Source organism: Theropithecus gelada, chromosome 5 (assembly GCF_003255815.1).
Source record: "Theropithecus gelada isolate Dixy chromosome 5, Tgel_1.0, whole genome shotgun sequence".
NCBI lineage: Eukaryota > Metazoa > Chordata > Mammalia > Primates > Cercopithecidae > Theropithecus > Theropithecus gelada.
Window position 1 is genome coordinate 52093318 of NC_037672.1, and position 24315 is coordinate 52117632.

Consider the following 24315-nt stretch of genomic DNA (forward strand, 5'->3'; position numbering starts at 1 on the left):
ATCAACATCCCAAGAATAAAAACAGATGTTGTACTGACAGCATCATATGATCATATGCATGTGAGTAAGAGCATATTCATATTGCCAAATCAGTTGGAATTTTTCACGGTTGAAAGTTAAATGAAATGCTTAGATGCATGAGTCATTGGAGTTAAAGACAATTACAGCCAGATTTATGGCTGTGCTAAAATAAAGCTAGTTAGAAAACAGACAAAATTCCATGACGATACCAAGTCTGACTAATGATTCACCTTAAATTTCAGAGCAACATTTATCCTCACTTCTTTGTTTGTCTATTTGACAACTTGCCCTTATCCATTAAGTAGCTAGGAGGAAAGGGAAAAGCACTACGTGGGTGCGTGACAAAATACTGAGATTGATTTGTGACTTTGGATAATTCCTGGATGCTGTTATCTGTTTTGGCATAGAGATGGATCTGTAACTGCTAATAATTGCGACTGTTACCATCCCAGAGGTCATTTACTTAACCCAGGTATTTCAGACCTGACAGCTCGAGGATAAACACGATTTTCCTCCATCGCTAACTTCATCTGCAGGGCCTAAGCCTCCTTCACAGTCTCCCCAGTGATTTACTGGCATCTCCAAGGGTATCTCAAATGTGCTGAAGAACAAATCTGCTCACTTTTATCCGCTTGGTTTTCCTTTTTGAAATCTGCTGCCTTAAAATTACTAAGGGAGGAATCATACTGCTGCTACCCTTGCCAGTGACCTCGCGTCTTGTGCCCTGAGTGTTCCAATTACTACAATCAAAACAGAAGCGTTAGCAGTTACTGCACTGCTCTCTCTGTGGAAGTCAGGTCTGACTCAAAGAGCCAGGCTGGGGAACAGCCATTTCCATTCTTGTACCTCTGCAAGAGGACTTCCATGTTCCGTAGACTCCCACCTCTCATTTTCCCCCCAAGCAAAGCATCATAAATTAGACAGCATGTAATGGGAAGGAAAATCCATTAGCCGTTTGGGTTCAGTCAGACAAGCCAGCTCATGGAAAGTTTATACAGGAAGGTCACGTTTCAGGTGAGATCAGGAGGATGAAAGGGTCCAGCTGTGTGATGAGAGAATGTTTGGGAGTGGGCTTATTAGAATGTGGAACAGAGGTATCGAAGGCAGGACAAACTCGTATATGAAGGTTTTAAGGGTGTGAGAATCTGGCATATTTTATGGCATAAAAGAGTCCTGAATAGCTAGAATATGGTGAATGTGAGAGGAGGTGAAGGCTGGAGATAGGAAAAATTATTCCAGATCTTATAAGCTATGGTGAGAAGTTTGCATATTATATATAGACTCATGGGAAGTCATTGGATTTTGTAAGAAGGAGATTAACATTATCCTATTTATGTTATTTGTAATTTATAACCCCAAATGTGCCAGATACAAACAAACCAAAAATAATAATAACGAGAAGAAAAACAACAACAGCAATGGAACTGTGGTGATGGTTTTGGTCACAAAATGCATATATATCTATTTTTCACAATGTAAAAATATTTCATTATTTCAAATTTTAACATAAATGTCAGTGTGCATTAGTTTATAAATCTTGAAGTTTATTGGGGAATATTGTTGAGCATGGTATTTATTGCATGGTCACAACTTACTAATGGGAAACATCTGAACACCTATTGAGTTAATGCATGCACATTTTTATTTTCCTGGAATACTGAGAAAAAATTGTTAGATAATGTCTTGATAGCTTCTAAGTCATGGCTCAAAAATGAATATGGAATCTGCTAATTGGAGTGGACTCAGGTTCAGCCAAGTTCTGAAAAGCATTTGCTTTCATAGATGTCTTCAAGAAACAAGGAGTTTTGAATTTAAATTGTGAAGTGTCTATCTTAGAATAGAGAGATTTAAAATCTGACTGTATTTTGTTTAAAAAAGTCTATATAACTGTATTATATAAAATTATTTATACCACAGTTAAAAAAAGAAACCCATCCTATTTGTGCCTAAATATGTGCCTGCTTGTAGCATGAAAACTATTTGTTGAGGGTCCTTAGATCCTCAGAGCATGCTATAAAAGTAGGTACAATTGTTCTTTCTATATAAGCCTCTTAAGATAACAGATCATTGCCAGAAATACAGTGCACAGTACAAAATTACCTTGTTTTACTTTTGCCACAAAAAACAATTTCTTTTGGCTTTGAGCAATAAAGGCCAATGATTTTTTTTCCTCTCAAAATATCTCCCTCCCTCTCCCTAAGTTTTATATTTGTTCACAAAGGAATATTCCAATATCGGATGTTTTTGTCTGTGTCTCTTCCTGGAACAAGTGTTAATTAATCTCTTTGGGTTTGTATGTCAAGTGGAGTGGTGGGGATTGGGGACAGGTGATAGTTGTCTAGGGACTTAACTTCATCTCTATAGGAGAGTGGATAGATGCTGTGTAAGAAAAGCTCTTGAAAAGGGAAATAAAGCAGTCACTTCCTCAAGGCTTCCACGGTGGTCAGACTCCTTGATTGCTTTAGATTAGTTCCGGTTTTTGTCCTTCTGAGGCCACCAGATTGGATGGATAGACATTGCCCTTGCTGTTCTTTTGGCATACCTACTTGTACTTTAGGGAATAAAATGCTTGTAATAAGCTAAATGCTTTCTCAAAGATCACCGAAGTATATAACACATGGCAAATAGAAAGAGAAATTAAAAAGATGGTATAATCAGCATAATTTATAAAAGTGCCTTATAGCAAGATCCCATGGGATATGGCTTTTTTAAGAAAAAATCTACCTAATCTTTTCATTGAACTCCTATTCAGGATTCATCATGTTGAATATGACTTAGAGACCTAGAAAATTGTTTCCACCTTTTTAATTTATTCACCATCGTTTATGGAAGTTTTCAAGGACATTTACTTACCTACCTCAGTTAACAGATTGTACTACTTAGGAAGTCTATAAATATGAGCTTAAAGAATTTTCTGAGTTTTAAAATAATTTAAATTCTGTAGAATGTTAAAACTAAAAGAGGAAAAAATTATTCAATTCCTCAGTTGAACCAAGCAATTTATCTTTTCACAGTGTTCTCAAGTATAGTTTCTGAAAAGTAAAGGAGTTGGTTTTTATACAAAAATAAGCACATTTTAAAGATTGTATTCAACTAATTAATTAATAGTGGAGCCAATAAGCTGGTAAGACTGGTTTAAAGGAATATCTGAGGAATAAAGATTTATAGAAACAGTGAGTCAAAGGAATTCTAAAAAGAATTGGCTAATAGATATAAATCTGGTAAATATTTGATTAATAATAGCAGTAACCTATGGAATTCTGTTTTCTACTGAGCATAAATGTACAAGTTACCATATAATGTGCAGATTTGGGGGCTCTAATAAAAAAGTTAACAGCAATGTCAAAATCAGGTGTTTTATCTTAGATAACTTAATAGTCATTGAGTGAGCCCCTTAAAAATAACATTTAAAGGACATGTAGTCATTCGCTTTCTTTATTTCCAAGTTTTCAGCAATTTTTCTCATGAGAATGAGTGCTAAGAAACTTTTGGCAGAGCGTGGTGGCTCACACCTATAATCTTGCACTTTGGGAGGCCAAGGCAGACCAATCACTTGAGATCAGTAGTTCGAGACCAGCCTGGCCAACATGGTGAAACCCTGTCTCTACTAAAAATAACCCCTGCCAAAAAAAATAGGAAGGTGTGGTGGCACATGCCTGCAATCCTAGGAGGCTGAGGCGCAAGAGACACTTGAACCCTGGAGGCAGAGGTTGCAGTAAGCTGAGATCCCACCACTGCAATCCAGCCTGGGCTACAGAGGGAGGCTCCATCTCAAACAAAGATAAACTTTTAAGATATAACAATAGAGACATCACATAGCCCACAAAACCACTTCCAAAAAAGCATTCTAGTCACCTGTAAGAAAGTATATGTATACACACACACATACAAACACACACATATATACCCACACATATGTGTGATATAAACGTGTATATTTAGACATATATTTGTGTGCATGTGTATTTTTAACTCAAAATGTACTAGGAGTTAGATATGAACTGATTTTGGAGGAGGTGATATGCTGTAGAGAGATAGAATGGGAGAAAAGGAGTATTATATTCTCTCTCCATTGTATTCGGTTTTTTTCTTTGTCTGAATTTTTAATAGAAGTCAGCCAGAAGATATTCATTTCTGGGAAATGTGTTGAGATTTAAAGTCAAACCCAGAGAGAACTAGAGGCTTATGAGTAAATAAGTAAAGGTTATGTAGAGAAAGTATTCTTTTTCCTGTGTAAATTTGAATATTGGCCAGGTGCGGTGGGCACCTGTAATCCCAACACTTTGGGAGGCCGAGGCGGGTGGATCCACTGAAGTCAAGAGTTCATGACCAGCCTGGTCAATATGGTGAAGTCCCATCTCTACTAAAAATACAAAAATTAGCAGATGTGGTGGCAGGCGTCTGTAATCCCAGTTACTAGGGAGGCTGAGGCGGGAGAATTGCTTTAACCCGGGAGGCGAAGGTTGCAGTGAGCCGAGACCGTGTCATTGCACTCCAGCTTAGGTGACAAGAGCGAGACTTCGTCTAAAAAAAAAAAAAAAAAAAATCCTTGAATATTTCTTGTACTTGTGTTCAAATCATACATTTATAAAAGTGTACCCCTAGCTGTTATACTTAAAAGGTACTTCTGAAATACACAGAGAAGATACAGACTGTTAATGAGTTCCACTAAACTTTTAGTGGTTTAGAAAATACAAATATTTTCTTGTTTTTCCGGAATTCCGCCATTAATGTAAAACATTGGTTTCAACATAAATAACACACTGGTATGCACATACAGACATGTTCTGAAAGACCACTTTTTAAAATTATTCAGTACTGTATATTGTGCATTCCTTCTTTATCCACATACTTAAGCTGCTGCGAGCATCCCATTGATAACACCAGTAATAAAAGATAATAAAAGATGGGACCATCAGTAATGAGATTTGAAAGCCCGTTTTGCAAGAGAGTAAGGACTAGAAGGTGGAAATCATTCTCTGTCTTGATTGATAGACTCACATGGATTGGGGCTTTGCTAGAAGCCTGTGCTCTCAGGGAAAACTGCCTTTTTATTTTCTCCAGAGAAAAGCCTTTTTGTCAGAAAAAGAAGATGTATCATCCAATGCATATGTAAAATTCTGAACAGCAGATAAAACAACATTTACTATTAATCTCTGCAAAAGGAGATATATTGAAATAATCCTCAAGTGTCCCTCTTTGGGTTTCTTTGTTATGTTTAAAGCAGTTATCTTTAGATACATAAGAATCACCTGACGATCTTATTTTTTAAATTCAGATTCCTGTCAGTTCACTCCCAAAGGTTCTGATTCAGTAGTTACTAGACAAAGCCTAGGAATTTGCATTTACAATCAACACCTCAGGTGATAGCCATGCATGGTGTTCTTAATGCTCTACTACTATCTATGCATAAAAGGAAGACAAATTTTTAAAAACTTGAAATGTGGTTTAAAGGTTTAATATTGAATAATATACATTTTTACCTATTTTAACAAATTATGATATCTTCTTGGGGCACTAGTATCTTTTATTTTGGATCTGAATCCTAATACTGGCTATGTATCACGTAGTCTAAAACAATTAAATGGAGTTAGTGGTTTCTTTCAGTAACTCTTGATTTTCTGTTTTTTTCCATTGGCATCTTACAAAATTTATTCATTTTTCCCTTTTTCACTTGGCATTATTTGTTACACAGTGGACAAAAGAACTGTAGAAAGAAGAGATGAGTGTGATGTTGTCCCTGCTCTTAGGTTCTCACAACCCAGGAGAGGACATTTGCTTACGCCAATCATCTCAAAACATGGCAGTTTATGCTGAACTCAATCCAACGGGAGAGCATTTGACTGAGCACATAGGAAAGAGAGGTTAGCTCTGTTGAAGGATAATCAACGAAGAATTCATAGGAAATGTGCGATCATTCATTGAATATTCGCTCAGCACTTACTAGGTGCATATACGTACTAGGATCTAAGGATGGGCTGATGAAGAACGCGGGTCCCTTTTCTCCTAGTGGACATGCAGACTGGCCTTTAAAAAAAAAAAGGTAACTGGGAAATGGATAAGGAAACTGAGTCAGTTCTTATCGCTCAGTTTATTTGCTTTCGTTTGTATTTTCATTTTGACACAGTGCAATGTCATCCTAACGCATCCTCTAGAGTGAGGGGTGGGGTGGATAACACTTTAGTTGGCATTTCTGTAGCCAGCAGCCAGGATCTTTCTCCCATAATTGCATTAACCTTGGAAGGTACCCTCTGGGTAGATTTGTATAGCACCCTGGCTAATCAATTATCAGGTTACTTCTTGTCTCACTAAGCTTTAACACCTTACATTTATGAAGCACTGTAAATATAACTTTAGCATCTTGATCACAGCAAGCACCTGATTTATATTTATTTTATTTTATTTAGCTCAAGTGAAATCAGATCAGAGAAGTACATTACAGGTCATAAAATATGTGCAAATTTCATAATGACCTCCTTTTTTAAATGTGCAAAAAGAAGATAGTTAAGGCATATTCCAGAGCCTTGGGGGGTGGGGCTGTGTGTGTGTGTGTGTGTGTGTGTGTTTGTCTTTTGAGAATATCTTTATATCAGAAAATTTGACTGAGAAGCAATCTTCTTCTTAATGGTTCTTTTTTCTCTTTTGAAAATAAAGAACTAAAAATACTTAAAGATGCAGAACAGCAACCTGTCCCCAGTGAGACTCTCGTTTAATTAATGTGGTGATCTATGTAGAGAAAAGGGACAATTGCAAAAGTCCCTCAATAATTATCTAACCACAGGCTTTAGGTAATCACAGCAGAAAGATTTTCAAGACACAAAACACCCTGGAAAATTTGACCTCTTATTTTGATTCAGGCCTTTCGTTTCTTAAATCTTTTCTTTCATGTCGATGTTTATGCGTGACAAAGTCAGCCTAATGCCAGATGAATCCCTGGAACTCAAAACATTACTGAATTCACAGTTGAAGGATTTTAATATAATATACCAGGGTTTAAAAATCCTACAGTGAGAATAACAGGACTGAAGAAAAAAATTAAGAAATGCTCAGGTAGAAATAAAGAGAGAAATTTAGAGAAAATAATAAACCATATTCAAAATAAGTATTAAGCATTGGCAAACAAAAAAATAGTATCAGACAATTACATGTTCCATTTGTAAAGATGATTATTAATTAGTGGTCTTGCAAAACATTGGAGAAAACTTGCTGAACCATCACATTCATAAATATTAAAACCATCCATTAGCGAAAATCTTTTTACTAAACTTCACAATTGATAGTCAAATAATGTTCCGTTTTTCTCCATTGCAATAAAAATTAAAGGCTTTAGGTTTCAGATCAGTCTCTGGGCCTTATTAATTCAGTCAGCCAGAAGCCACATGGAAATACTTTGTTTTTGTTAAAAGCCAGCTTGCCCTCATGATCTTTTAAAATCTTTAAAAAATGTTCCATCAGCCCTCTCCCTGACTTGAATTATGGCAGTGCTTTTTAAACTGGTAAACTCAATCTCCTTGGTGTGCCTCAAGATAGAGTGCATAAACCCTCCTTAGAAATTGAGCTCTCAATTCTAAATTGCACTCTCCTTCATGAGAGCAAGCGAGAATGCTTTGCTTTGTATTAAGTGGTCACAATATTAAGTATAGCCATAAACAGCACTGTATTTTCTAAACACCTTATCTTCTTTTAATGACTGACATAAATTAGGTCATAAGTATACAAATGCATATGTGTTGTATTTTTCAGGACCCTGTGGGTTTTTTTGTTTCTTTTTTTGGAGTTATTTTTCTGCTTTTGGCAGCCTTTTCTCTCAGGTGCCTTGTGATCCACAGTGGTGTGTGTTCACACTAACCAAAGCAACAGTCTTACCTGCCAGAAATAGCTGTGACATTTAAAGAGAGGTCCAGGGGAAGGCACAGTGCTTAACATCCAAGTCTGAAGAGCTAATAGTGAAATTGGGACATCAGCTACAGAGAGATTTAGGGGAAGTAACATGCAGGTTAAATATTTTATGGAAATGATTTCTGTTCTGTATAAGATTACAATTAACACATGTCAATCTGTTTCATTAATCTGTTAACTCATCTATTATGCTATGCCATGAAGAAAATAAAATGGAAGTTCTTTACTTTTTTGAGATGGAGTCTCACTCTGTCACCTAGGCTGGAATGCATTGGCGGGATCTCAGTTCACTGCAATCTCCACCTCCCAGGTTCAAGCCATTCTTTTGCCTCAGCCATCCGAGTAACTGGGACTATAGGTGCGTGCCACCACGCCTGGCTAATTTTTGTATTTTTAGTAGAGATGGGGTTTCACAATGTGGGCCAGGCTTGTCCCAAACTCCTGATCTCAAGTGATCCTCCTGCCTTGGCCTCACAAAGTGCTGGGATTACAGGCATGAGCCATCGCGCCCCACCATAAAACTGAAGTTCTAAGCTTCAGTTTAGATGCTCACTAAATACTTGTTTTGCAATACCTAACTGTAACTGGCAGAAATATGTTTTGAAAGTCCTCATTTTCCAGGTATGCCAGTGAAATATAGGGACATTATCTACTACGTCAAATTATAATGATTTATCAGTGGCACATGAAAGTGGCCTCACGTTTCTTAATCAGTGATATACCATGATATACCATTATATCATGCCACCTTTTAATGTAATATGTTTATATCTTTCTTTAGATGTAAACATTCATTTAGTTCATCACTGTGGTTTTCATAGTCACTCCAAGGAACCCTATGAATTCCTTCAATGTACTCAAGTCTCCTGCCCCAGGGAGAAAGGGAGGGATGAGCAGGAATCACTTTAATCTATTTACACAGATATTTTCTTTTCCATTTAATTTAAAGGATTTTTTTTTAACTTAATGAATATGCAGTGATGGTGATGATGATGATGATGATGATGATGATACAAAGGTTTAAATGATTAGGTAGTCAAATCTGGGCTGGAATTGTAATACTGTTTTGACTTTTAATCTTAGAGAAGCTCCAATCTGCTTATTTTCTGGACATAAACACATGAGAACAACAACACAATTCTGTTATCTGAATGTTGTTATGTTGTTTGAAACATTCGGTGACTTTCAAATGTTGTATTTGCCTAAGAAAATTCAACAGAGTCAGACATTTTCTTCCAGGTTAAATTCGCTGAGTCTGCTAGGAAAATAAATTTTGTGCACTGGCCATTCTGATCTAGCAGATGTTCTAATAAAATCATCTTTGTGCTGCCTACAACTTCACTTCAAATATGAGATACCTGGGTACTCCACACCAAATTATAGTTTGAGATCTGAAAAATGGGATAGGAAGGCACAGCTCAAAGAAAAAAATACTAGCACTGGAAAAGATAGGACTAGTGAAGATGAATCATTCTCTGGACTTTAAATTCAGAGATATCAAAGTTAAGAAAAATTAGGAGGAATAAAAAAAGACGGTAAGAAAAACAATAAAAGTTTATATAGCAAGAGGGTATAAAACAAATACAATATTTTTCAGAAAAATTAAATAAAAATAGATTTACATAACATTGTTTTTAATCTCAAAGATCAAATTTCAATTTTCATCTCATTTTAAAACCCATATGCACAATCTCCTTTATATACATCAGTTGGGTGTCAAAGTGACTTTTTTCTTGTTTCCAAATACAGTTACTTTTCAATTTTAATTCTATGATTTAGGAATTTGATAGCAAGTCAGTTGGCACACATATATGTTATTACATGTGTGCTTTAGACTTGGTTTTTAGTTAATGTAACATGACAGGGCCACCTGAATTATTTGTTTACAAACTAGCTAGAAAGCCACCAGGGAAGAGAAACCCTGGCAACAGAATGGTCTGCAGCAACGGTGCTTTTTTGTTATTGTTATCTATGGGATTGGATGCCATTACTACTGTAAAACGGTTCTCAAGAACTCGGTCTATGGGAAAGACTCAAAACTTCTTTGCCTGCTAAAGAAAAATCAGGATATTGGGCTGGTTAGTTTAACTAAAAAGTGATGATACTCAGATTCTGCTTGCATGCACTGCTTCTCACCAGTTGTTTTATTTCTTTCTAATTGATATTGTATCTTATTTTTCAGATAGTCCATTATAAAACTCTTCTACTTCCGTTAAAATCACAACTACACAACAGCAACTAAAACATGCTTTGGCATAAGACTGATTTGGTTTTGAACCCAGCTTGACTATCATATTTGTTACTTTAGGCAAAACACCTCTGACATTTTTATCTTATCTTCAGTAAAAAGGGGTGATTAACTGTTTTACAAGAGTATTCAATAAACAGATATAAATTCCCTCCTTTTCCTTCCTTTCCTTTCTTCATCTTCAGCATCTGAATGCCATAAGCTCATTTTAGTTCTCTGGACTCATGTTAACATGTCCCACCTTTCCCAAATTAAAAATCACCTCTGTTCTTGGCTCCATTCTTTTCCTCTCTTTTGAGACAATTCTCTGTCAACCAACCCCGTCTCTGCCCTGTATCGTGAAACTCTGCTCCTACTACATTAACAGTCTCTTGGTTTCTTTAAAAAGGAAGACAACACAATTAAAGAACAGAAACAAAAAATCTACTCAAATCCCCAATTGTTACCCTCAAAATTAATTGTCCCAAACCCAACTTTCTCTTTGCACAACTCTTTGTCAAAATGTTTTCTACCATCACAGTCTTCAATGATCCTTCTTGTTCCTTTATCTCCTGAAATCTGACTTCTGCCTCCATCTTTTTTGGGCTATTCAACACACTTAGAGAAAAAACACTTTTTGTTAAACAGGTATGTATCTCTGAAGCATAAAATACATAGTACTGGAAGTGCACATGTGTGGTTCTTTCCATTTTTTGTCAGCACTTGAAACTGACAAGTAGTAGTACCAATTACTTAGTGAAAGACCTTTTTCATTTCATTTCTGAAATGTTGTTATTTTCCTTTTTCATCTTCCATCTCTGACTACGTCTCCAATTTTTCTTCTTTGCTGCCTTCCTTCCTAAGAAAGTTCTTCATGCGATGCCATCTTGTTTTTCTTCACTGGCCTCTTTTTCTCACTTTAATTTTATGAACTCTGATGACTTTTTCAATTACCTCTCTAGTGTAACTACTCAAAATATATATTTCTGAAGTCTCTCAACTCTAATCCCTTATTTTCAACATATATTTATGGAGGCATCTCAGACTCAACCTATCTAAAATATGACTTATCTCCCTAAAATCTACTTTGTTCTTTTTTTCTCTACTGCTAATAATTATCTTCCTAGTTGGTCAAGCTCAAAACCTAATCATTTTTACCCGTTGTCCCTCTGTCAGCTGTCCACATTCAAGCGGGGTCTCATTTCTGCACGTTTTACAAGCAAGTCAGTAACTGCCTTTTGTTTGGGATTAGCTTTTTATATAGTGAATAGCCTTGGAAGATATAAATCATTTATCCTTCTAAAGCAAAAGGCAGGTGTGCTTGCAGCCTTGGATAGAGGTAGTGCCTCTTTCTGAAGCAAAGGGACATCTTTACTGGCCATTATAAAATATCCATGTTTCCTAAGCTCTGGGTTCCTCTTTTCTGATGCAACTCACTGAGCATGTAGGTGTCACTTGAGGTTTTCCATGGGAATTGGGGCTTGAGGAATCAGTGCAAGAAAATCATGATACTCTTGCTAATGCTATTACTGTGACTAGTAAAGTCAATTGTCTCTGACCCAGCACTATTGTGTCTTTGCCCAGCACCCAAAGAACTGGCAGGCTTGCAAGTAAGACAGAATGTTAGACTTTTCACAGTTCTTCTGCTTATAAGTACTTGTTAAAAGCAATTAAAACACAACTTGTAGTTTGCACCTATAATCTTGTAGCATTTGCTTCTTATCTATGTCACTAGGATGCACTTAGGATGCAACAGACCCATCTATCATCTATTACTCAAGTTTTTGGCTGTATTCCTAGGCAACAGAGAGAAGGGAAACAAAGAAGAGGACCTGTGCACAGTGTGAGAAAGGCAAAACACTGAGCTTAATTGCAGACTTGAAAGTAGCTAGCAAATGAAGTAAGGCAAAAGGTTCCTTTTTTTTTTTTTTTTTTGAGATGGAGTCTGCTCTGTCGCCAGTCTGGAGTGCAGTGGTGCTATCTCAGCTCACTGCAACCTCCACCTCCTGGGTCCCAGCGATTCTCCTGCCTCAGCCTCCCGGGTAGCAGGGACTACAGGCGTGTGCCACCATGCCCAGCTAATTTTTGTAATTTTAGTAGAGACAGGGTTTCACCATGTTGGCCAGGATGGTCTCAATCTCTTGGCTTTGTGATCCGCCCACCTCGGCCTCCCAAAGTGCTGAGATTACAAGTGAGAGCCACTGCGCCAGCGAAAAGTTTCCATTTTTTAGTTGGGTTTTTTGTTTCAAATCTTTCCAAAAAAAGGTTTTTTAAAAAATAAAATTTGCAATACGATGAAATACAAGAACAATGTAATCTTATTAAGACAATATATGATAAACATTTATCAAAATACTTATATTTTCAAAAGTGCTTAAAATAATCTGGCACATAGTAGATGTTCAGTAAATATTTGATATTATGACTGTGCAGGGGTCATTGCAGGCTACTTTATGTGTATCATTTCATTTAATACAACACCACTCTGAAAAATGTTTTATCGTTACCATTTTTCAGTTGAAATATTTACATTGCTCAAGATCTCACTGGTACCATCTACTCATAGGTCAGTCTGCCACCAAATCTCATGCTCTTAAATGCCCTTTTTCTCCTGCACTTCCAACAAATAGTGTATTGTATACAATTGTTGAAGGGAGGGGACTGTGATACAAAATATTTAGAGTGATTGTGTAGCCACAATTTCAGTTTCTCAAGGAAGTAATAGAATTAAGAATCATCCTCAATATATATTCTTCCAACACACACACACACAAATACCACAAGCCCACTTGAATGCACCCCACCTACACATTGCAACCATAGAGACAATTGTAGCATTAAATACAGAATATTTTGTGTGTTGTTTGTTTGTTCTCCCTCTGCTACAAAAATCAGAGTTTCTACTCAATAAACAGCAAAGGGAGATATAAATGAACCAAATTAAAGATGGAAAAATTGTTGAAAAAATTAAATACAGAACTAAGTACTGATTTATTGAGAGTTCAGTAATGTAATCCAGAAATAATGGATGCTTTAAAAGTAATTAAAATAATACAAATAAACATTTAGTGCCTAAAGAAAAAGAAAAAACAATATTAGACAAAATAAAAGATATTCATTTGATGTGATAAGGAAATAATCTTTTATTCCTCTTTAAATTCTCTGTGGAATAAGGCAGGGTTATAAATAAATAAACATCTGCCCCATGGACTTAATGGATCATTATGTTTTATTGTGATAATCAAAATGAAATTGTTGGGAGGGATTAGTATCTCTAGTATAACACTAAGAAAGATAAGGCCTGTGCCCAGGCAAAAGCTTTCCTGGTTGGTCAAAAGGTTTGAAGAAACTCAAGTGATGATGTTTCAAACCATTCTAAAACAAACAAAGACGCAAACAAACAGAAAACATATAGTGTCTTTGCCACATATTTAGGAAACAAAATGAGCGATTTATTTCTGACAACCTCATAGTCTTTATTCTGAACAATAATGGAAAGGTCTAAACCAGAAAATGCTATGCATTGAATTTATAACAAACTCTTTTTTCCTATAATGAAAAATTGATAAACTTGGCATTTGCAGATTTAAAAATTAAGGTTAAAAATATCTGTTTTTTGCCGTTGCAAAAAATCATATGTATACACACATATATGTGTGTGTGTGCATATATATATATACATTTATATATATATATAAAAACATTTCCTTTGACCTCCTATTTTCTTCCAATAAAAATAGTGGTACTAGAGATAGTTCTGATATTTCATCATAGAATAGTTAACATTGCATTTGGAAAGGATGAATTTTTTAAAAACATAATTTTGCCTTAATAAGCAGCCCAGCATAACATTTTAGTAACTACACAGATTTTTTTCAAGACATTTAACAAATAATATTGCATAATAGTTAAGAGTGTAGGCTTTGGATCCAGACCTCCTATTTCTGTTCATTCACTGATAAAAAGGAGACAGTAGTAACTTCCTCATAGAGTTGTTTTTTAAGATCAAATAATGCATATAAAACTCTTGAAATGGTGCCAAATACAGAGTAAGCACCACATAAACATTAACTATTATTGTTAGTCCATGTCCGAATAACATAGAAGAGTAAGAATTTTAATATTTCATTTGGATGACCTTTTAAGGATACACCTAGCCCATTATCTTTCTTGATAATCTTGTAAGATGATTCCTTTTTTATCTCCTATCTGTTGAGGCATGGATAGAGGTTTTCAGGGAAAACATTTTCTAGGTAACTAAAAGAAAGTAGGAACAACAAATTGTGACAAAACTTTACAATGAGAGAATTTACAAGGTAGAATAATCGCAATTCCTTTTGAAATCAACCACTATGGTCCTCTGGCTGGGACAGCTAAGCAAAGATATTCTAGCCTGAAGGTTGAGACCTACTTGAAGAGTTTTCCATCCAGATTGTGAGGGCCCCTCAGACTTCACTTGGTGTCTGTTTCTATTAGTATGGGAGCTTCTGGGACCTTGGGGTATCACATGCACTTGACTACTTTATTCCTGCTCTATCTATCTTAAAGCCTTTCTTAATCTTTTACATCTTAGAGAAGATACTTCTGGATTTTAAATCCACTGATCTTGAAGCTATTGCCCTCACTCTCTGCTTCAGAGCCCATCCTTTTATATATGAGTAGTTTGTTTTGCCTAAAGTATTTTCTCCCAGTCACATATTAAGTCCAGGTTCTCATCTATTTTTGAAAGCAAACTCCTGGGCCTTGGCTCACTAACATCTTGACAGCATATTTCTTCTTTCCTATGAGCTTTTCAGCATTCCCTGGGTTTCTCTAAAATATAAAAGCAGACTCTTTATCTCTTACTTTGTCAAAGCCTACCCTCCCCACTGATTTCTCACCCAGTTGCTGCTTTCAAGACCTGCCTCCAAATATCATTGTATTTACAAACATGAAATGACTCATTGATTCTGAGCTCAGCACAAGAGCAAACGTTTCTCAGCTTGACCCATCTTCACATTGTTGGTGCCTTATTCAGTCACGACCCAAGGGGCTGACCTTCAAGAATCTAATCCATGAAAACTTAAAATAGTAAACAAATTTGAATATAGTTTAACATACATAAGAAATGTTATTCATAGAAGAGGAAGATCAGCCCTTAGACATGAAAAGTGAAAATAGTTTATTCCCAGATTTCCCTTTGTGCATTAGTATTTTCAACCAAGTCTATCCAAGTAACAGGAAAAAAAGAGCTGGCAATTGTTGCTGTGCTGTGAAGTCTCATTAGGTGAGTCAGCTAATTGCATGGCACTATCATAAATACAGCAGGCACTGCACTGCTTGTTAAGCTTGCCAAGGAAAATGAGGATTTAAAGCAGCATATTACCTCTTTGCTATATAATGACATTTTCTTCTTAAAAATGATTTTGTACCAATTCCTGATTTATCCACCAATTATTTTTTAATTTATGGTTGAATGTATTTAAGCCTGAATTCAGAGATAAAACTAGTAAATAGCTCTCAAAAATAACCCCCTATATTAGCTTTACTCTCTCCTCCACTGCCAAACCTTTAAAAACAGTGAAATAAGTAGTTTTTATTTCATCTGTTCTCTTTCTCTGTATATATAAGGTGATTGACGAGACTAAAGAAATAGCTAGAAGGGCAAAAGGCAAGAAAATGAGTAAGATAGTAACTGATTATCCAAAGTAGAGCACGGGCCAGGTGCAGTGGCTCATGCCTGTAATCCTTGCACTTTCAGAGGCTGACGCAGGAGGATCACTTGAGTTCAGGAGTTTGAGACCAGCCTCGGCAACACAGTAAAACCTCATCTCTACAAAAAAAATTTTTAAATAGCTGAGCATGGTGGTGCAAGCCTATAGTCCCAGCTACTTGGGAGGCTGAGGCTGGAGGATTACTTGGGCCCAGGAGTTGGAGACTACAGTGCGCTACGATTGTGTCACTGCATTACAGCCTGGGCAGTAAGGCAAGACCCTGCCTCTAAAAAAAAGATAAACAAAGTAGAGCATAAATAGCTTCTAAATATGTGTTGTTTATGTGTAAGACTGGGATCTCTAAAGGTATCAATTAAAATAGATTTGCATTCTCAATCTGTACGTATGGACTATGTATAATGTATTTACAATATGACTTACAGCATTCACCAATGTGACTACTCCCAAGTGATCCAGACGGCTGATGACATAGTAATTTGTACATTTGCTGAAACCTGATCTGAGTAGGTATATAACATAACTGAGGAAGACTAAGTCCATTTGCCGAAAGAAAGCCTAGCATATGACCCAGGAGCCACATCTTCACTCAGTCTTGTTGCTAGGTTTGGCTTAGCATATATAATAGCATAGGATGTATAATTTATGACAAAAACTGTACTTGCACTTTTTAATTAGAACGTTCAAAATGATCTCAGGAACTGGCACCAGAGATCATCAGTGGTCTACTGTACTTTGCGTGTATGTGTCTGTGAGTGTGTGTGTGTTTGTGTGTGTTCCCACATTCTAAGGCATATCTTGTACAGGTGAGTAGAAAATGTTGATAGAAAATTATAGATTCTGACATCTAAAACACAGTAGGTCACTACATTGTTAAAACTTGGAATTTTTTATCTTGTTTTAAAGTCAGGCCAACCAAACCTAAAATACTGCTACATTGAAAGAGTGCAAAATATTCAAAATACTATAGTTATAGATTTGGTAATAGGACTGTACCAGACCTGTCACTCTATATAAGACTTATGCCTTGCCCTTTCACTTACCTGTTCACTTTTACATCTATCTCACTAGATGTAATGCTATAAATTATATTTATAATATATTGTAATTTATCTTGTATTATAATCTATTAAATATTACAAATTATCTTGCAACTCCCCTTACCTTTGTCTGCATATTGCCTCAGAAAAAACAGGTGGATCCAGTGGACTTCAACCACAGGCCCCTAGTGGCAAATGGCTCTTAATGCTGGGCTTGCCACTTTGATGCATTTCTAAAGTTATAGAATATTAAATGAACTAAGTCCCTTGGCCTCTTTAATTATACCTTAGATCTAAGCCATAACAGCACTTTCCCAAAAATTAAAATTCGAATTTTAACTTAACCATATATAATTGGACAAGGAGGTGGGGTTCATTAAGTGTACTTTTATCATGCTTTATTATCTTTTGGACATTGGATACAGCAGAACATGCCAATTTTTATGACTTCTCATGTGACAGAATATACTTACTAGGATGGAGTGAAACACTTCTTAGACTATGTAAACAATAAATATAATCATCACATTATTTTTATATTATTCTTTCTTATACATAATAGTAAGACTTAAAATATACTGTTATTTCTGAAATATGCATATTGTTTTGCTTTTGATGATTAAATAACATTGTCCAAAGTTTTAGGTGTTTTGAAATCTTATATTTTTTAACAAAATATGTAGCCTTTCCAAAACAAGACCTCAATAATTCATTTAAGACCTAGAAATGTTCCTCTCCACATAGATCTCTTAAAAAGGCAGAGGATTTATATGACCTCAAGAGAAACCAGAGTATCCAAAGTTTGCTTTAATTCAATTTTTTAAAAATAAAATTCTTTAGTTTTTAAAAAAAATTGAGATTAGTTTGATTTTGAATCAGATGCCCCTTGCTCCCCACCCCAAAATGGCATTATGAGCAGACTAGGAATTGACAATAGAAAATTGAACATATGAAATGTATCTTTACCTTGCTTTTTAACAAGATATTCATGTCTGTCTCCTTCATTTTTAAGTGTATCAGTAAAATACATGGTAATTTTCCTAGTGAAATATACTGTCTACACTATGTACACACTCCCCTGTCTAAGGTAGGGAAGTATAGAATATTCACATTTTTGAAACATCTATGCTATTTTTATTTAAATAGGAGTTCTAGGCTTGATTTCATTTTGGAACACTGGTGTGTGCTTAAGTTGAACCTTTTTTTCCTCTTAGGTCAAATTTCTTGTTTAGTTTCTTCTTTTATCTTTTTGGTTACCATCTCTCTCCTTCCTCCTCATGGTGTGAGCTGTTGAGTGAAGGTATTAATTCCATTATGTGAGGCTAAGTGGCATTGTTCAATAATGCAGCAAAACAATGGTTCTACCCCAAATATCTTCCAGTGTAAAAGCAGTGGGGAAAAGAGAAAGTGTGCTTCTGCTGCTTTGAATGTTTAAGGCCGTGAAAGTTGATCACACAAATTGGGTCATTCTTGTTATACCCAACTAAAACAATCAAGAAGCCTGGGAGGAAAAGCATTCAAGGAACATCACATTACTTCACAGGTGTAATTTTCTACAAGTCCACATGCTGAAGCTGCCTGTTGTAACCTGGGACCAGTTTCTTCTGTAACTGCTGAAAAAACTTGCTGCAGTTCTAGGACTAATTTTGCCCACCACTGTCACTCACCAGTTGAAGCTTGCCAGCTCCCCAGAACCTTTCTAGTGCCAATGAACTTTCTCAAAGAGCAATGTGTATCGTTTCTCTTTTTTACAACACCTCCAACCTCCTCTTTGTTCTTTAGGTATACCAAAGACCAACCAGCCTCGAACTTCAATTTTTCTTCCCACATAAAAAGTTAAATTTAGAAATTTATCTCTACATTTCTAACTTTGACAAAGCATAGATACCAGATAATTGGTGAAACCTTGCCATTATAATGACCACCATGGATTACTTCCCAGTGTCTTCAGATAACCCTCGCCATTTACTAACGTTTGATGGACTTCAAAATGAACGTATCTTTTTAAAAAAAATTTTATTCACACTGACAGCAAGTACATTGGTATACTCTATATTAAATTATACCACAGGGTTTACAAACAATTAGTGATGTTGGGCAGTGGTTTCCAAAGAGCATACTTAACAAGACATTCACAAGGCCCTACAAACTTGCATTTTTAACAAGGACCCTAGATGATTCTAGAAGAATGTGGTTTGGAAAGCAATTTTTACCTTTATTATGTGTCATTTTAAATATATAATAAAATTAAAGTTATGAGTCATGGAATTGAATAAAGATAATTTCCTTACAGAAAGTATTACTAGATATCTAAATACAATATAGTTCAAAACAGGAAATTTAAAAAGATTATGTAAATTCTGTAGTTGTATTCCTAAAGACAGAAGCTGAAATTTTTTCCTACTTCTCCTTGTATCACTTCCCTTTTCCTTCACTTTCACTTCCCTGGAATTGTACTTCCCAATAAACTATTAGCAGTGAACTTCATCTCATGATCTGTTTTATAGAGCACTTCAGCTGAGACGAGTACCAGCTGGTAATTGATTATATTGGCTATTCAACCCTACAGGTTTATTTAAAAAGAACTTGAATAGGCTTTTTAAGGTGAAAGAGGTCAGTATCAGCCATTTCTGTTTCCTGATATAGCTTTTAAGTCTTTCCTTATTAGCAATGAAAGGCCATTCCATTGTAATTTTTTGATAACCATTTTTCTTTCTGTGTGTCAAATGCAGATATAAGATACTGAACTGAGTCTATTTCACTGTTCGTAAAACAATCTCATTTGGGAAAAAAAAAAAAAAAAGGTCTACAGATATTCCAGGGATAGGGTGTAGTAGAGAGAGAATAAAAGGTATTTTATTACTCTATCTCTATATCCTACCCTGTAGGATCTCTTATTAAGCATACAGGCATATACCAAAATCAAGACATTTTTCTCATTTATTTTATTGCCCTAACATATTCTGGGTTAATATAATATCGTAATAAAAATTTGAGAAAAAAATTGATTTTTTTCAAAAGTGTTTAACATTTGTTATATTGGAAGATTTTTTTTTTCTTGTTTGTGGTAAAAATAAATAGAAGGTGCATTTCATACCTTCAAGTATGATTACATTTTGAAAACAAGTCATTAATACTCATAAAATGCAAATTTTAATGTTCTTTTTTGTTACAGCCAAACTATAATTAGGCACAGTTATAAATTGGAGTTGAAATTTAGTAAGATATTTCTTTATAGATAACACTTAATGGTTTTAGAGATGGGCTTATGAAACAGTAAATATACAGGTATAGGGATAAAATTGCGTCTGACGGTCATATGAAGTGTTTGTTGTTATATTCTCTCTTGGGATAGCTGCCAAATATTTTAGTATGCTTAAAATCTGTGAATGTTATGGAGTCAACAAATTGAGATCACATATCATATTCAGAAAAGCATAGTTAGAGAAATAACCATTGAAATGAGCATACAGCAATCTTCCTTTATCTGCAGGGATACATTCCGAAAGCCCCACTTGGACACGTCAAATTGCGGATAGCAGCAAACCCTACATATACTGTTTTTTCCAATGCTTACATACCTATGAAAAAGTTTAATTTATAAACTAGGCACAGTAAGAAATTAGCAACAGTAACTAATAACAAAAGAGAACAATTATAATAAGAATAAAAGTTATTTGGGTATGGTCTTGCTTTCTCTTTCCCTCTCTCTCTCAAAATATCTTAGTATTTTGGGTCTGCAGTTGATGGTGGGTAACTGAAACCATGGAAAACAAAACCACGGATAAAAGGAGACTACTGTGTATACTTTTTAAAACTGAGGAAATACTAAACTCATGTTTCTTCTATATCCCACCAGTTTCCCCCCACCCAAACCTAGATAGATATCTTATTTGATCTGTAAACAATTAATTTGTAAAAGTTAAGAACTTTTTAAAGTAAAACTGTAATATATCTTCACACCTAAAGAAATAAACAATAATTCTTAAAAATCCAGTCAGTGTTCAAATTTCCCCAACTACCTCATACGTGTTTTCCATTTGCTTATGTTGGGATCCCAAAACGAATGAAATAAAGTTCTTAGGTTGCAATTGGCTAATTCTCTCTCACTTCTACTTTAATCTGTAGGTTCCCACTAACTTCTTTTTTGTTGCAATTTACTTGGTGAAATTAGATGTATTATTTGTCTTGTGTAGTTTTTCACAGTGCAAAATTTGCTGATTGTAGCCAGTGATGTGAACAGTGAACATGTTTTTCGCCCCTTATATTTGCTGTAAGTTGTCAGTGATAGTTAAATGTGAATCAAATTCAAATTTGGATCATGTAGGACTTTTCTTTGCTTTGCTTTTTTTTTTTTTTTTTTTTTTTTTTTTTTTTTTTTTTTTGAGACAGAGTCTCGCTCTGTCGCCAGGCTAGAGTGCAATGGTGTGATCTGGGTTCACTGTGATCTCCGCCTCCTGGGTTCAAGTGATTCCCCTGACTCAGGTTCCCGAGGAGCTGGGATTACAGGCGCGCCACCACACCCAGCTAATTTTTTGTATTTTAGTAGAGATGGGGTTTCACCATGTTGGCCAGGATACTATTGATCTCCTGACCTCACGGATCAGGTAGGACTTCAATCGTTGAACAAACGAACTTTTAACAGCGGTTACACCATTAGGATGTTCTGATCCAACATCGAGGTCATAAATCCTATTGTCGATTTGGACTCTAGAATAGGATTGCGCTGTTATCCCTAGGGTAACTTGTTCCCATTTGATGAAGTTATTGGGTCAGTGAACAATAGCCCACTTAGACTAGTATGGTCTTGGTTTAAGATGGTGATGTGTATGTACTTCCATCAGAGGGCAGATAATACTGTAAATCCTCACTTAACTTCATCAATAGTTTCTTGGAAACTGTGACTTGAAGCAAAACAATGTATAACAAAACCAGTTTTACCATTGGCAATTGATATAAGCAAGAATTAAGTTCCTATGGCAAATTTCTGGTCACAAAAACACCATCAAACTCCTAAATAAAGATAAATCACTTCTGATATTAAACACTGAAATAAATGTGAGCTATATATACGTTTATGAAAGATTAATACAAACAAGTCAAATAACTTACCTATTTATTCCAGTGGAGACCGCAGGTGGCTGGACCCTCTCCTGGCAGCTTAGGGAGCAATATGGGAACCCACCCCGGACAGGACGCTGTTCCATCACTGCAGGGTGCTCTCACACACACCCAGTCACCCAGGCTGGAACCATGTAGACACACACACTCACTTAACCTGCACATCTGCATACATCCTTCAAAGTTCAGCCAAATAACATATAAACATATCCAGTAACATCCATCAGTCTTAGTTCTGCCGTAACAACTCCTTTTTGATCATCAAACAAACAGGCTAGGTCCGCCATATTTACTTGTCTGGTCCATATCAAAATTTTCTAACAAATTATATTAGAAAATCAAATCTCTGTCAGTTTCAAAATGCATGAAAAAAATTGCCTTATTTCCCTTATACTTGGCTATCCTAACAGTAATCTAAATATTAATGAGAAAGTTAATGATGTCGTTTGCTTCTCCCAGTTGTAAAGAAGGTTTGGCTGCCCCGTTTGATCACTAAGGCTAATTGACACGCAGAAAAAAAGCATAGGAAACTTCTCAGCATCACAAAAGCTCTGTCATCTAGAGAAGTTAGGACTTGAGCTCAAGTCCTGTGACATGGAAGCCTTGTGCCTAGCTACCCCGCAGCAGAGCCCGTATCCTTCACTTGTACCAAGAAGTGAAACACTATGAAAACAGTCTTTACTCCACATTTTAAAGTGAGGTAGTTTGGGGTGGTTTATATTTTATTTAATGTATCTATTATTTGGATTTTTTTAGTTTATAAAAAGGGCATTGGCAAGGGCAGAATGATCTATAAGCTTCTCTGCCCACCTACCATAAGCATGATCTTTAATTTGACCTTTTCTTACCGTCATCCATTTCCTTATACTTCAGTGTCCCTGTCAGTCACTTTCATGTGAAGACATGGGGAGGATTTTTTACATCAGACATGTTGTTGAAAATCAGCCTCATTGGCTGAGGGATTATTTGATCCCTTCCTCTGAGTCCATTAGGCTCACATTGCCTCTCTGTTTTTTGAATTTTCAGTTAACTTTATCTTCTTATAATTACTTAGCTAAAATAAATGCAAAGCAACAAAAGGTATTTAGTGAAGAATATCAACAAAGCCATGACCATTTCAGGCTGAGTTTTGAGTATTCTTTGTCTAGGAAGAGATACCTAGAAAAATTTTCTGACCATGTATTTGATTATTTCCCTTCAATATGTATAGTCTGTCTTCAAATTTCAGAAAAGAATTTGTGTATTCGTTGTCATTTAAAATCATTGTGTTAAATATGTATGCTTTTACATTATAAATGGTTATAAAAGTTAAACACTTAGAAAAAAGTCAAAATAACATACATAACTATCCAGCAAAATAACTTTCATATTTTATTGTGTTTTCTTCCAAACTTTTTACCTTTGCATCTGAATTGTGTGTAGGTTGTATCTATAATACAAAAAACACTTTATAGTCTGCTAAATATTATACCATAAATAGGTTGTTGTTACATAATTCTCAGGTAATAGTAATACGTGTCTTTATCATAATCTACCGAGTAGCTGAATGATAATTTCTTTTTAAGACAAAGTCTTGCTCTGTCACCCAGGCTGGAATGCAGTGGCATGAACATAGCTCACTGTAGCCTCTACCTCCCAGGCTCCAGTGATGCTCCTGCCTCAGCCTCCCAAGTGTCTGGGACATAGGCATGTGCCACCATGCCCAGCTATTTATTTGTATTTTTAGTAGACTTGGGGTTTCATTGTGTGGTCCAGGCTGGCCTTGAACTCCTGGACTCAAATGATCCACCTGCCTCAGCCTCCCAAAGTGCTGAAATCACAGGAGTGAACCATAGCACCCAGCAATAATTTTTTAACTCTTCATTATTCATTGAACATTTAGTTAACAATTGTAAAAATGTTGTTTCCTGCTCTCATTGATCTTGTGAAGAATATTTTCGGACTATAGCTGTGGATTATTTCCTAAATAGTGAATTACTTGAGCAAAAACTTTACATACTTTGAGGGTTCGTAACCCATGTTGCCGCAATGTTTCCCCAAAGGCATTGCAGAGTTTAGAATGCCAGTACTTATATTAAAGTGTGCCATTTTCAACATCCCTGGCCAACATCCCTATATGGAAGATTTTTCCAAAACATGGTTCTGATTTTTAAAAGTGAAAAATGCTACTTCATCATGTTCTTTTTGTGCTTCTCACTTTAAATATTAGAATGAAGAAGGAACCCCACAGGAAGGAATTCTACAAGATATGCCTGTGGATCCTGACAATGAGGCTTATGAAATGCCTTCTGAGGTA

The 24315-nt window shown here is 35.7% G+C and overlaps 1 protein-coding gene across 8 annotated transcripts in view; it reads left to right on the top strand.

The window, feature by feature from the left end:
- Positions 1–24315, top strand: part of SNCA (synuclein alpha) — a 111824-nt gene that overhangs the window by 84349 nt on the left and 3160 nt on the right. For 7 of the 8 annotated variants that reach the window (XM_025386303.1, XM_025386306.1, XM_025386300.1 and 4 more), the window contains exon 5: positions 24229–24312. The exons of the other annotated variant lie outside the window; for it this stretch is intronic. In XM_025386303.1, the coding sequence (XP_025242088.1) occupies positions 24229–24312 (84 nt within the window). The remainder of the gene's footprint in view (positions 1–24228; positions 24313–24315) is intronic. 8 annotated transcript variants of the gene reach the window in all.